This window comes from Myotis daubentonii, chromosome 3, assembly GCF_963259705.1.
Source record: "Myotis daubentonii chromosome 3, mMyoDau2.1, whole genome shotgun sequence".
NCBI classification, from domain to species: Eukaryota; Metazoa; Chordata; class Mammalia; order Chiroptera; family Vespertilionidae; genus Myotis; species Myotis daubentonii.
This window is the reverse complement of record NC_081842.1, coordinates 68,731,949-68,746,495: the sequence shown is the minus strand read 5'-3', so window position 1 is coordinate 68,746,495 and position 14,547 is coordinate 68,731,949. Positions and strand designations below refer to the sequence as shown.

At 39.4% G+C, this 14,547-nt stretch overlaps 1 protein-coding gene and 1 pseudogene across 9 annotated transcripts in view; both read left to right on the top strand.

Moving 5' to 3' along the window:
* The window catches only part of PHLDB2 (pleckstrin homology like domain family B member 2), a 242,294-nt gene that overhangs the window by 182,047 nt on the left and 45,700 nt on the right, over window positions 1-14,547 (top strand). For 8 of the 9 annotated variants that reach the window (XM_059687871.1, XM_059687876.1, XM_059687877.1 and 5 more), the window contains 3 exons: window positions 1,531-1,674; window positions 2,920-3,057; window positions 14,138-14,266. In XM_059687871.1, the coding sequence (XP_059543854.1) occupies window positions 1,531-1,674; window positions 2,920-3,057; window positions 14,138-14,266 (411 nt within the window). The remainder of the gene's footprint in view (window positions 1-1,530; window positions 1,675-2,919; window positions 3,058-14,137; window positions 14,267-14,547) is intronic. The other variant, XM_059687879.1, reaches the window with a different exon arrangement.
* LOC132229276 (large ribosomal subunit protein eL21-like) lies at window positions 7,097-9,595 on the top strand (annotated as a pseudogene).

Sequence of the window (14,547 nt, the reverse complement as noted above, 5' to 3'; positions counted from 1 at the left end):
TATCCACTGAGCCAAACCGGTTTTGGCAGGATTTTTAAATAAATTAAATGAACTTAATGAGATACAATAAATTTTAATAGTTTTTCATTTGAATATTTCTTTTAATGATTAGTGAATAATCGTAAATAATTTACTTATCTGACCTGCTTTTAATTTCTAATTGTGAAATTATAGAATCATTGACTTACTGATGAAAAAATTACACCTTTTTTAAAGAGTAATGAAACTTAAATATACCAGCATTTCTTGACATACAGTAAGACTGGTCTCTACTTGGTGATACACAAGATAATTAACCTGAATTCTTGAAATTGGCTATTTGCAATTCACTATATTTTTTTCTTAACATAACAAGCAGTGATATTTTGGCTGTGTGTATGATCAACATTCCCTTTTCCCTGAGCATGTATATCTATAAAAGCCTAATATGCAAAGTGTCCCCTCAGGAGTTCAACCAGAGATGGGGAGTTTCATTGCTCACTATGACGTTCACTGACCACTAGGGGGAGGCACGGAATGAAAGAAGGCCCCAGCTGGCAGCCAGGGAAGGGAGGCCCCAGCTGGCAGCCAAAAGGAAGGCCCCCGATTGGCCCTGATCACCGGCCAGTTTTAGGGACCCTACCCATGCACGAATGTCATGCACTGGGCCTCTAGTTTGGCATAACTGTTCAGGGGAGTAAGTATGCCTTCTCTCACTTAATTTCTTTCTTGACTTTCTCGTTTCTTGCTTAGGAACTCATTTTTTTATGACATAATTTTATGAATGATGGCGAGGGCCTTGTTTCATTTCACTAAAGGCTATTTTCCAGATAGTGTCTTAAACATTATATAGAAAGAAGATCCTATAAGATGTAAGTAGTGTGCTAACACAAAAAGCAAAATGTGAATTAACTTAATATTAGGTGTCTCATTTTAAATCACTGGGGGAGGGGATCATAGAAGTAATTAAGCCTGTTTTGTTCTGATAATTAACTTTGTGGGACATTTAGTGAGATTGGGCCACATGGGATGTGCCCTTGCTTTTTTCCACCTTGTGTTGGAAAGAAAGAAATAAGCATGAAAGCTCACTTGCAGATGACCCCAGCAGTAGGACCCAATAGTATGGTAGAGATTCCAGAGACAGTTGTAGATGTTTTCACTTGGAGATGGGAGAGATAAGGAGTTTGTAATGAAAGGCAGCAGCATGCCCAAGAGATCCCTGAGGAAGAGGTCAAAGTCTTGCCTAGGTTCTAGGTCTCTGCCTTGTAAAGAAGTAACTACAATCTCTGTGGACCACAGTTTCCTCATCTGTATAACCTTAGCTATTTCATTTTAAAAATATATGAATTTATAAATTCTGTGAGCTAGTCTAAGAGCCCAACTGCTGAGATTCTGTGGGGAAATGCAGAGTTCCTACTAAACTATCAAAAGGCTGCTGTTAGAATCCAGATAGGACTAGAGGCAGAAACACTAGACCTGGGGCTGGTTCATGAACTGGGAAATTCTGGAATTCAAGTGTGAACATCTCTTTTCTGTGTCGATTGATTGCAGACTCCAGAGGGCATAAGTGAGGAACAAAGGATTCAGGAGCTGGCTGCAATGGAGGAGACCCGGATAACAATTCTGAACAACCTTGAGGAACTTGAACAAAAAATCAAAGATATAAATGACCAGATGGATGAATCTTCCAGAGAGGTATAAGCCATGAGTTAATTTTTTACTCTCTCCCTGCTTTTCTTTCTTTTGTTTTTAGCTTTAAAATATTGTTGCCCATTAGGACACAGGCATTGGAATACAGAGAAGTCAACATGAGCAAACATTTGTTCAGTGGGTATATATGCAGGATAAAAATGCCTTTTTGTTTTACATTTCTCTTTTCCTAATAAACAGAGGTAAACATATTCAGCCATTTTTCATTTACTTTATGTATAACTGAATTTATCTTAATTAGTACAGCAGGCTCTCCAATAACTTATTTTGTTCAACTTTGTTACATTCTAACGTTAATGAGATATTGTAGGAACTTAACTCTTGTTTATATCAACTGGCCTATAGTAAAATTCGGTTTCATTATACATTGTTTCACCACAACTACAAGAACCTTTCCATGATGTTAAGTGAGGACTTACTGTATATGCTTTTTAACTTGCTACAAGACTGTGACTCAAGGTACCATGAATTTAGGTGTTCAAGTTCAAACCCAATAAATATTTTTGGTGCATGCTTACTGTGAGATGGATACCATGTTGATACTCTAGCAGGGATTTACATATGAATTGAACATGGACTTAGCTTCCTAGAGGTTTGCAAACCAAGGGGGAGAAAGACACAGACAGACTGTAATTCTGGTTATAGAATTATAACTATAACGGAAGAGATGGAACATTTTTATATTACCTCCATGGAGTGAGAAAGAGCAAATAGTTCTGCCAAGGCAGGATCTGCATGTTTGCACTCACAGATGATGCAGACAGCCCCATAGTGGAAGGGGACTGCTCACCTGTCAGCTTGCGCACAGACCCTGGAAGCCCCTCCTGCTGGCATTCCTAAGGAATGCAGTGCAGGCATGCTGGCTGAGTGCAATTTTTGCTTCCCATGCTCTAGGGACAAACAAAGAAAGGCATGGTTGCTCCCTAGATGGTTCATGGTGGAGCCAGAAACTAAGCAGATAGGCAAAATATCCAGAGAAATAAGCAGAAAAAGGGTCATCATAGGAAAATTAAATAACTAGTTTTCTTATATTCTAGGAAGATAGAATATATTTCTATAGGACTCCTAAGCCTCTCATGGGCCCTCTGAAATAATCTCTAGGCCCCACATTCTGGCTGATACAGTAGTTACTTCTTGGAATTTGAAGCTGTTAAAGATGAACCCCTAAAGTGGGCAGCTGAGCGTTCCCCTAAAGGTGAAACACCTCTGGGCTTTGTTTTGTGTCCGCAGTTGGATATGGAATGTGCTCTTTTGGAAGGGGAGCAGAAGTCTGAAACAGCTGAACTGATGAAAGAGAAGGAGATTCTGGATCACATAAACCGGAAGATAGCAGAACTGGAAAAGAACATTGTTGGTGAAAAGACCAAGGTAAAAGAAAATGCTAATTTGAATGCAATTTTCATGGGAAAAAATGGTGGTCCCATTTGTTTGAATCTAAATGTTGTATGAGTTACCATGGTTTTCCATCAGTCTTTCTCCTCTTCTGATTCTACTGTGTTTTTTAGAGAATTATTTTAGTATACTGACCTTCTTTACCACTGGTGCCCTATAGAAATGGCTTAAGCATATTCAAATATGATTGCCTCATTTCTTTTCATTTTTCTGTTTATTAAAAAGATGAATGGGAGCCATTCATCTCCCCTGTCTTGCCTTGCCATGCTCTTCAATGCAAGTGCACTGCTCCTTGAAAGACACATTGCAGTTTTCAGAAGATCCTCACACACTACCCAGGGAATCCTGTCTGTGAAACACAGTTGACACTTATCCTGGAAAAGGTCTTAGCTTATACTTTTGAGGCCACGACCTAAAAGTTTGCTTACATTTACTAGGGAAAGTATGAAAAGTTGTAGTTTTTAGAATCCCAGGTGGTAGTTGTGTTTTCTGTTTGTCTGTTTATTTGTTTATTTTTCTCTGGGAAATAGTTTATTTACTCTCCTCTCACATTCTGAGTTAGTGACAGCTGACCTAAGCCTAAACTGAAAATTAAAATTCTAGTTTGAGAAAGAAAAAGCAGAACGAGCTTTAACATATTCTTTCTTGCTCTCCATGTTCTCCACTAAGTTGAGAAAAAGAAAAAATGTTCAGTTTGAGTAAGTTCTACTGGTAATATGTGGAAAGGATTTTCTGCTGAATGTGGCTTCCTTTTTATAGGTTCTTCTTTGTTCAAGACCTATAAATAAGGGCATTTGATCTTGGTGCCAGAAAATAAGCTCAAAAAGATATTGTCAGAAATTGAAGTCAGATTAAAAGCTACACATCAATATCTTGGTTTCCTGCTTGTCAAGATTAAACTGCACAGCTTTTTCGTATTAAATTTTATGTGTGTTTCGTCTAGCCCCAGACTTTGAAATAATAAAGAACCCATTTGGGTAATAGGTATATTTTTCTTTCAAAGCTCAAAACCAAGTCAGAGGGTTGATTGTCTAGTTGTGCAGTATGAGAAGATAATGCTTTTCAAAGATCCTGCACTGAGATAGCAAGAAACTTTCGTTGGAGGCATCAGATGTCTGTGTTTTGGGACTTCCTAGTATTTTATCATTTATGTCATTTCGGAAAACTTACGGGGCATAGGAATCGGTATCAAGTTCCTAGTGAACCTTTCTGCCTTCCCATCCCTGTAGTTACTTATCTTTGTATAGCCTATGCATGGCATGGCCTACAAGTTCTATTTGTCTTTGTCATTAGCATCAGATTCTACACAAAAGTGAAGTAAGCTGAGTCAGTGCTGAATCTCACTTCCACTGAAAGTTGTGTTATGTTCTGCAAACCTAAGGTAATGTGGAACTCCAGGAACATGAGCAGAAGCAAGCAAGGGGGTGCCCTCCATCCTTCCTATTATTGTTTTGGTGGCTTATAGAGGCTATGCATACAAGTGGGAGCCTGAAGTATAGGATCAGCTCATGCAGCTGTTAAGGGATTAGTTGGTCTTAGAAGGTGGGATTATTATCTGTCATCACATGGTGTGAAAAATGGCAGAAACTAGCTTTGGGTGAGGGGTTCCAGAGGAGGTTGAGGGAAGTGAAAACCGACTGGGCTAGATGATACTACTACATATTCTTGACAACCAAACTCAAATGGAGCCCCTGTCTTGCTTGGTGGCATTACTGTGTTTCTCAAACAAACTTATTCCACCATTTTATAGTATGGCGATTTTGTACCTTTGCTTTGTTCAAACCTTTGGTCCCCTTTCCTCCCTCTGGCTTTGAGATGATCTAATTATCCACTGCACTGAGAAATGAGAAGCATCCCATCTCTTCCCAGTTATGGAAGATTCTTTCTTCCCTTCAAAGACCAGAGCCTTTGTATATGCTATGGGCCTCATGCCATTCACCTCAACATCTTTCTCTTTACTGGGTCTTTACTGTCAACATGCCAACTTCAGAATTTTAAAAATTTATTACTTAAAACTAAACATTCTACTAGCTAATACCTCATTTCACTTCTCTTTATCATAGGCAAACTTTTTTCGTTGTTCTAGCACTCTGTGTGTCCTCTTCCCGCTTAACCATTCCTCATTCCAGTTGGCTGAGGCTCCCACTACTCCATCAGATTTGCTCCTGTTAAAACTACTGAAGACGTAGGTGCTGCCCAGCTCACGGGGTGCTTTTCAGTCCTCTTGTGGTTAGACGCCTGAGGAGCATTCAAGACAGGGGACAACTTTTTCTTGGCACTTCCCTTCTCTCCCACCCCTTTGCTTCCCATACCATGTTCCTCTGGTTTTCATTTTTATCTCTTACTCATCTTCCTGACTTTTCCATCTCAGTTTCCTTTGCTTGCTCCTCTGTCTCTATCTAACCAGGTGTTAAGAGTATTTGTCTCTGATCTGAACCCTTTTTTTTGTATCCTCACATTATTTTATAGCCATGGCTTCCAAAAACCTGTATATGCTCGTTACTGTCTCATGTTTGTCTTTAGTCTACCATCCTTTTCTGAACTTCTGACTCATATCCTGTGGCCCACCTGACAGCTACACTCAGATATTGTCAACTGGGACACCCTCTAACTGAACTCTTGATCTTATCTTTCCCCTTGCCTTCCACATCCTCTCCCTTTCCAATCCTATTCTTCCTCCGGTTTTCCCAGCCCAGGAAGTGGCATCTCTGTCCACCCCGATGTTTATACAGAAACCTGGGAGTAGATCTGACACTTCTTCTCCATCACTCCCACATCGTTGATTATGAACACATCTCTCAATTACTTCAGCTTCTCTGCATCTCAACTAACAGTATTTTCTTCTGAGTCTTCAAAATATCTTCCTTGGTCCCATTCCCATTTTCTTTCCTTCAGCCCATTCTTTTCACAGCATCCAGAGTGACTCTTAAAAATATATATAAATTAGCTCATATCGCTCAGGTTTGTGTTCCGCTGGATTTCATATAAATCTGAATTCCTTACTTGTCATGTGCCTTTCTGTCACCACCCTCCCCTTCTTCACACCACTCTCACGGTGGTCTTCTTTCTATTTGTTTAAAGATCTATTCCCCTACCCACCCCCACAAAAGGTCCCTTGTGGATCAGTTTGCCCTGCCTGGATTCCCTTCCTCATATTCCATGTCTGTTGTTTACATCTTTCAGGGCTTAGGTTCAGTGTTAGTATTTCCAAAAAGCCCTTAAAGACCTCTCCAGTGCAGATTATATTCTCCCTGTTGTTGTTATAGTCCTTTTATGAATCACACATGATCATTTACATTCGTTCTGGGCTTGTTGGATATTTATTTTCCTCTCTGGCCTGTGAAATAGAGGAAGGCAGTGTTTTAGACTGTTCACTGAGCTTGTAGTGAGTGCCAGCATACCACCCAGTATTCTTTGAGAATTGTTCATGGATCTCCTGCTAAGGACGAATCTAGGTTGGGCCTTTCCAGAAGCACTGAGCCAAACACCTGCCCAAGAGCAAAGCAGCCAAGTGTCAGGACAGCTGGGACAGGCGGCCCAACTGCACATGCCAATGGGCTTGTAATCACACTGCCAGTCGAACCGGAGCGTAAGACAGAAGGAGGAAGTGGCCTTTGCTCTTTTGAATTCTCATTTCCTTTTCCATACACCTGTTGCTGCTATCAGATATAAACTGTGGAATGAGTAAACCAAAACCTGAAAACATATCCCTGTTGGGCAAGCTCCGATTCAGATGTTGATAGCACATCCTGTAGGCCTGGCTGTAGGAAGAAGGTTTAGCAACACCTCAGAGTTCAAATCCCGCTGTGAAATTATTGACCCCGTCTCCTTGGCTCTCAAGACCAGTCTTTAGTATTATTTCTTTTAACTGATTTGGGAACTGTCATGTAATTTGATATATTTAGTATAAATTAATATAGATGATTATTATTTATTAAATGTTACCATATAAAATATAAACATAAATGTAACATAAAATGTAGACGATGTATTCAGTTATATACGTATTGAACACCTGCTCAGCGGCTCTCTGGGCCAACCTTTCACTGCCCTTCTGGGTACCACTGTCAAGAGCATCAGTAAGCTTGTTTCCATGTCACTCCGAGCTAATGCCACCTGCCTGCCTTGTTCTCAGACAGCGGTCCCATCACAGATGGAATCTCTATGAGTCAGAAAAACCCTGAGCAGATGTAAGTATCCGACTCACACATCAACTCAGAGGGGATGTTTAGTTGACGAAGCAGTAAGCAAAGAGGCCATCATGTTTTGGGGGGATGGGTGAAAGGAGAGAGGATTGTTCATCTCTGCTCTAGTAAACTCCTTTACTTTGCTGGGCTTGGTGACTGAGAGTTGGGAGGCCACCAGACTGTGGGAGCTCAGTTTGGGCAAAAGCCTTGTGCGGAGCCGGCTTCCCTTCTTTCCACTGCCTTCAGCCAAGGCAAAGTCTCATTTGGGCAGCTGCTGAGAAGGTATGCGCATATATATTTGTTTAAGAAGATTTTTCTTCTGTGTTTTCTTAATGACCCTCACTCAGGTAGATTATGATATTCTATAGCCATCCAGACCTGCACATTTTGTAGCCAAATAATCTTAAAGTTGTGAACTGAAACTTAAATTACTCTATGCCATACAACATGCTCCTGAGTGAAATCTTAAATTAATGGACTGATTTTTCTACAATAAGCATATATCACTGTATTTCAAATGGTTAAGTTTTATTGCCCATTATTATCTTGCCAAAGTACCTGTTACTTCCTCCCCATCCTTCCTGCAGAGCCAGGGGAAGACCATGAGCCAGGCCCCGAATTCCTTAGCGAAGTGTTAATGCCTCTTGAGTGCAGAGCATTGGCCAAATCGCAGTCCATGTTCAGAGGGACCCAGCGCTTCCCGTGCTTTTTTCTTACATTTCAAAGTTAGCTCCCTGGTTAGAGGATGTGGAAATATATCAAGGATTTGCGGATTAAATCAACAGGATTCCAGATTAGGGTATTCTTTTCTGGTGGTTGTTTGATTACATAAATTCCTAGTGTTTTAGTTTTCCAAGTTTTTTATACTAAATATCCATTAATTTTGTAATTAAAATGTCAAAGCCAAAGGAAAAAATCCTAAAATGAAATATAGGAAAATGCCTCAGAGGCAGACAGAGAATGGGTTCTCGATCATCTCCATTCGTTGACATAGGTTTATAAAATTCCTCTGCAATTCAAAAATCTGAAAAGTTTCATGGGGGAAAAATAGTCCTTATTAAGGTTGGCACCAAAATTTAGTTGGTCGCAAAACCTGACTTTGACTAATATTCACTTGATGTGAATATTCTTAAGTAGCTGTAGTAATGGTAATATGTTTAGGTAAAGGTATCTTCCCAACCTCACTGGAAATGCCATATAATATATGCTATATGAACTGTGTAACCCCTCTAAAATTAAGAATATTCTGAAATCTGGAACACTTGTGGCCTTAAGAATTTCAGATAAGTGGTTTTGGGCTTAAAACAGTTGCCTAATCCATGAACCAAGGAGGATGCCTGCCTGGTAGACAACCCCACAGTGTTTATAAAATGTTAAGGAAAGGGATTCTAGGGTGTACAGAGAGGATTTTGGATGGACCACTCTTAAAAATGATGGCTTAGGGACTATGAATTTTAACCCATCATTGTACCCATTCAAAATCTGACCCAATGTTTCATGTTCCTATTACCTAGTGTGTGCTGGATTCTGTGCTAAACAGTTTGGAAGTTACAAAGATGGATCTTAGTTTTCAAGAAAACCTTATCAAACTAATGAGGTTGTTGGATTTGGCCCCTTCCAAATATATATATGCTCAGTTACATTTGCATTTTCAATACACAGAAAATAACTTTTTCCTTTGGGCCGGAATAACCATCTTTCAGTAATTCGCCAAAATGGCTAACACAAAAGGAAAGAAGAGAGGCACCCGCTATGTGTTTTCTGGGCCTTTTAGAAAACGTGGAATCGTTCTTTTGGCCACATACATGCAAATCTACAAAAAAGATGATGTAGGCATCAAGGGAAGTACAGTGTTCACAAATGTTCCCCTAGCAAAACTGGAAGAGTCTGTGTGTCATCCAACATGTGGTGGACATTGTTGTGAACAAACAAGTTAAGGGTAAGATCTGGCCAACAGAATGAATGTATGTACTGAGCGTATTAAACACTCTAAGAACTGAGATAGCTCCCTGAAACGTGGGAAGGAAAGTGATCAGAAGAGGAAGGGAGCCACAGAGAAAGAAACCTGGGTTCAGCTGAAGCGCCAGCCTGTTCCACCCAGACAGGCACACTGTGTGAGAACCAATGAAAAGGAGCCTGAGCTGTGGGAGCCCATTCCCTATGAGTCCATAGCATGACAGTTTGAAAAATAAAAGACATTTTTGGCATAATTATGTCTCATGCATTATTTGGGACATACTTACATTAAAAGGTAATTTATTGTTTACCTGAAGTTAAAATTTAACTGAGTGTCCTCTGTTTTAACTAGCAGCCATACAAGCTAAAAAAGTAAGAATCTGCCCTAACCGGTTTGGCTCAGTGGATAGAGCGTCGGCCTGCGGACTCAAGGGTCCTGGGTTCGATTCCTGTCAAAGGCATGTACCTTGGTTCCAGGCATATACTCAGTAGGGAGTGTGCAGGAGGCAGCTGATCGATGTTTCTCTCTCATCGATGTTTCTAACTCTCTATCCCTCTCCCTTTCTCTCTGTAAAAAATCAATAAAAAATATTTTTAAAAAAGTAAGAATCTTTTCAGAACAATCTTGACCCATCTGCTTAACAAGTATTGCACACTCAGATATGCTAAAATGATTTTTTTCATTGGTATTCAAGAATTTCTGTGTGGTATTGGAATTCAGGTACAACCAACAGGTTAACTCTCAGTTCAAGAATACAACTTAAAAGAGAGAAAACTTATGTTACTGTCTTCTAACCACAGATCTAGCAACATAAGTGGTCCTATGACAATCCTTGGACTATTACGTTCATTCAAGATTATTGGCAATTCTTTTGTGCAAATTCCAATTATTTAGGGTAACTTTATAACCACTCCTGACCATTTGTCTATTAGAAGAAAACCATTTTGCATCTGAATTTGAAATGCATCATTTCTCTCTGATTGCATATTGGATATTGAAATCTCTCACAGTCCAATTTTTTGTTTAGTTTACTTGAGGCATTTAATATGAATGTAAAAATTTGGGACAAAAACAACTGGGATGTTACTTGTAGGAGAAGCCTTTTATATTTTGAAGCAAAGGTGCTAAGACCAAATATTTAAGAACAATTTCTGGTGTACCCTGTGGTAGAATCTGGTGTCTTTATTAGGAAAATCAAAATATAGTTAATTGCTTTTGCCTTTCACATCATCCTGGGTAGCTAAATCAGTGATTGTCATCCTGGCTGCATATTAGAAAAGTTGGAGAGATTTTTGTTGTTGTTTTGTTTGTTTTTATTCTCACCCGAAGACAAGCTTAGAGAGAGGACGGGAGAGAGAAACATCGATGTGAGAGAGGAACATTGATCTGTTGCCTTCCTTACGTGCCTCACCAGGGGTCGAATCCACAGTTTAGGTAGATGCCCTGGCTGGGAATTGAACCGGCAACCTTTCAGCACACAGGACGGTACTCAACCAATTGAGCCACTCCTGCTGGGCTGATGAAATTTTTTAGAGGCTCATTACTTAGCCTTTCTGACTGAGTGGAGGCCTGGAAATAACATATTGAAAAGCTCACAGAAGGTATTCTAATACACAGTCTGGGCTAAGAACCACAGAGCTGAATAGCCTGCACTTCATGAGAAGTGATCAAGTTCCCTCTCTTCTCTACCTCTAGCCCCTTATAAGTATTTATTGAGTGAGTGAATGAACAACTCGCTATGGAAACAACTATAAGCCTGGTTTATGTACTGAATTCTACTTTTATTTGCCTGCGAATAATTTACTTTTGGCTGAATATACACCTCAGGAACATCAGTCTTAAATACACAAAACAGGCACCATCTGGCAATGAATTGGTGACGAGGACAAGTCAATGCAAGAACAGTGCTGATGGAAGCAGCCGTGCCTCTAGGGAATCTTGGTCTGTTCTTGTTTTTGTAAATGGCCCCCGTACACCTGGGTTTTCCTGGTGTGTCCCAATTCCTTGAAATTTATTTTGTCAACAAAGTTAAATTTGTTAAAATATTAAAAATTTATCTTAATTCATGTATTTCCTGAAAATCAATTTTATGAATCTTTAAAAAAGTTATACTCTTTCCCAATTTTATGTTTGGGAAATATCACTGTGCTATGGTCATTGGTATAGGTGAGTTTTAAATTTGGAGGCAGAGAATAACACCCTGTTTTTATATTTTACATGTAAAAAGCAAGAATCCCTGTAAAAAGCAATTATAACGCAATAATTGTAAAAAGCAATTAGAGCGCAATAATTGTAAAAAGCAATTAGAACTCCGTCTAATTTGTCCATCTATTTTACCTTCGCTGTATTAGGTGATACTTTCAGCTCTAATTAACTACTGTTTGGAGCTAATTTTCCTCTGAAAACTTCCTGGGCAGTAAATAGGAGAGAGGAATATTAATTTCTTTCTGACTCACAGTTGGTTCTACTTCTGGCTCTGGCAGGACTGTTGTCACTTCTGTGGTCCTCTGTGATTTATGGCCAGGCACACCTGCCACTAGTCCTTCTTTCATCCTTCCCCTTTACTTCCTTTGCCCTATCCTTGGCCCCACTGAGCTTTTGCTCTGAGACCTAGGTAGTGGTCACAGCCTTACTGGTAAATCGCAGAGAAGCTGCCGAAGGCTCTGATGGTGCCTGCTTGCATAATTCTTCTAACCGCCCCCTTGTATGGAGTTGCGAAACGTTTTGAGCACCTCAGGAGGAAGGCACTATGTAAACAGAAGGTATTTTTTTATTAGCTGTTCATTTGTGATCTATTATGAACAATTTTTTAAAATGAGGATGTCAGAGCAATTGTTTCTTTCTTTGGATTGAGACCTGTGTTTTAGGCCAGCACCTTTTCATATTATCAAATATTGTATCAGTGTTTTTTTTTTTTATCAAATATAACTTTAAATTTGGGGGCTTTGAACTTATGGTATTTAATTGGAATAAGTGATTTTCTTATTTGCTTAACTTTCTGTTTGGAACTAGAGTTACTGCAAAATTTGGTGATGTAATATCTAGAAGTGGAATTGTTTTTGGATAACATTGTTTGCTTTCTAAAGAGGGCCATCTTTGATCCACACAGAGAGGAAATACATTTTATTGGCCAAAAGACAGTGGGTACTTTGTATTGCTGTTTTATTAAGGGGAAAATGATTGATTCTAAAAGTAAACACTAAATCCAACTGATCCTGCCAGTATTTTCAGTTTTACTATGAATCAGCACTTGAGAATCCTTTCTTTTTTTTTTTTTCTGTGAACAGTGTCATTGCTTTCTCCAGTTCCTGCTCAATGTATGTGCCCAATGAGCAAACTTGCCATTAAAGGCAAGAACACTGTCCTTACAATCTGCTGAGATATAAGTTGCAGAATCATTTTTAGGTTGATATATGAATTAGGATTTTAGTTTTATGATTTCTGGATTTAATCATTATGAGAAAAGAATGCATTTCTAAATCAAAACATACATTCCTAAAATGCTCTTGACACTTTAAAATTTAAGCCAAAAATAGAGACTCAAGTGAACTGGCATAGGTATTGATGTCATACAGTTTTAGACTTAAAAACAACAACAAAAAAACCCCATAACATCTTTTATAAAGAATCTAAATATATGTTTACACAGGAAATCATGGCCTTTTGGATGAAGAAGTTATAGTAAGTATAATTCCATAGGACTACTTCAGAGCTTCATCTTTTAAAAAAATACTTCTGTAATATACTTAGGAACCAGTTTTATTTCTACCAATTCACATGGAATGAATGAAGGGAAGGAAGGAAGGACATGGTATTTTGCTTACTGAGGGTGAAACTGCGGTCATGCTTCATAAAGTGCTTTTGTGTAGTCCGAGAGGGTTCCGCAAGGAGAGAATCAGGTCTGAAGTTTACGTCAAGGGTTCAGAGTATCATAAAGGGAACACAAGTTGGGAAGATCGGCGCTAAACAGGTTGAAGTTTTGTTTGTTTACCAAGTGGCATTGGAAGGCCTGATAATCATTGTATTACAGATTCGCCTATTATACTCTGGAAAATGTCCGGGTCACTTTGGAGTGTGTGACTTCGGAGGGATTTAGTGCTATCTTCTCCTTTCTCTTCTATTCTCTGACTCCTGGGTGCTCTCCTCTCCTCTTTTTTCACAGTCCATGTTTCACTTATTTTTTCAGTCAGTCCCTGTAGGGGACGTTCTTATCTCCACAGTAAATGTCACACATTCAGGGTCTCTTATATACCTTCCTCTCACTGCTTGGTCAAGTCTTTTTTTTTTTACTAACTCTCTCAGCCTCTGAATTAGATGTTCTCCTTGGAATCAGATCCTCTAATTGCTTAAGCACTGAGGTTGACCAGTTAGCTAGAACTGTTTCGGATGCTGGGTATTACCCAATGTGCCTCCGACATGGGAATAAAATTTCAGTGATTTTCAAAGCTTGCCTAAGAAATGTCTTGAGCAAATTGGACTCCCACAGCACTTGAGGTAAATGCCTGCTTTTCATTGTCTGGCTCTCTGCCAAGTGATTCTGCAAGGCTGTCTTAGGAATTCAGTTGGCATTGCTTTTGTTCTTTGTTGACCATTGACCAACATTACCGTTGCTTCCCCGGCTTTTGTAACGTGGTGGCATGAAGGAAGGAAGGAAGGAAGGAAGGAAGGATGGGGGTCATTGCCAGTACTCCAGGATGTAGATTGTGTTTTGAGAATACAGAAACGGGTCCCTTGTTTCTGCTTCCACTGATACCCCCTTTCCCTAGTCACTAACCTATGTTTCTACGTCCATAGGGTACCTAGCGTTTGCGTATACTGTACTGTATGTGTTATCCTTGGGAAATGTTCACTAACGCCTGCCTAGGTGTGAAGGTAATTTCTACTCTTCTATTTTCTGATCTCTGAACTTCAGGAGAAGGTAAAGCTTGATGCTGAAAGGGAAAAACTAGAGAGGCTCCAGGAGCTGTACTCCGAGCAGAAGACCCAGCTGGACACTTGCCCTGAGTCCATGCGGGAACAGTTACAGCAGCAGCTGAAGAGGGTCAGTAGCAAACAGGAATGTGCCCGTTGTTTTTTTGCCTTTTTTTTGTTTTGTTTTGCTTTTTCAGTTAAATTCCACTTACTCTGACTTCCTTTTTCACATACCATAAATTTGCATAAGTTCTGGTCATTAGATACTTTTTTAAACAGAAATATGCATGCTGACAGTATATATTATTTCATGCTAATCAGTTAAAAATTACCTTGTTAGAATCCATCACCTAACTGATAATGTAAAAACATTCTTTGTTTTGGGGGTGCTTTTTTTGTTTGTTTTGTTTT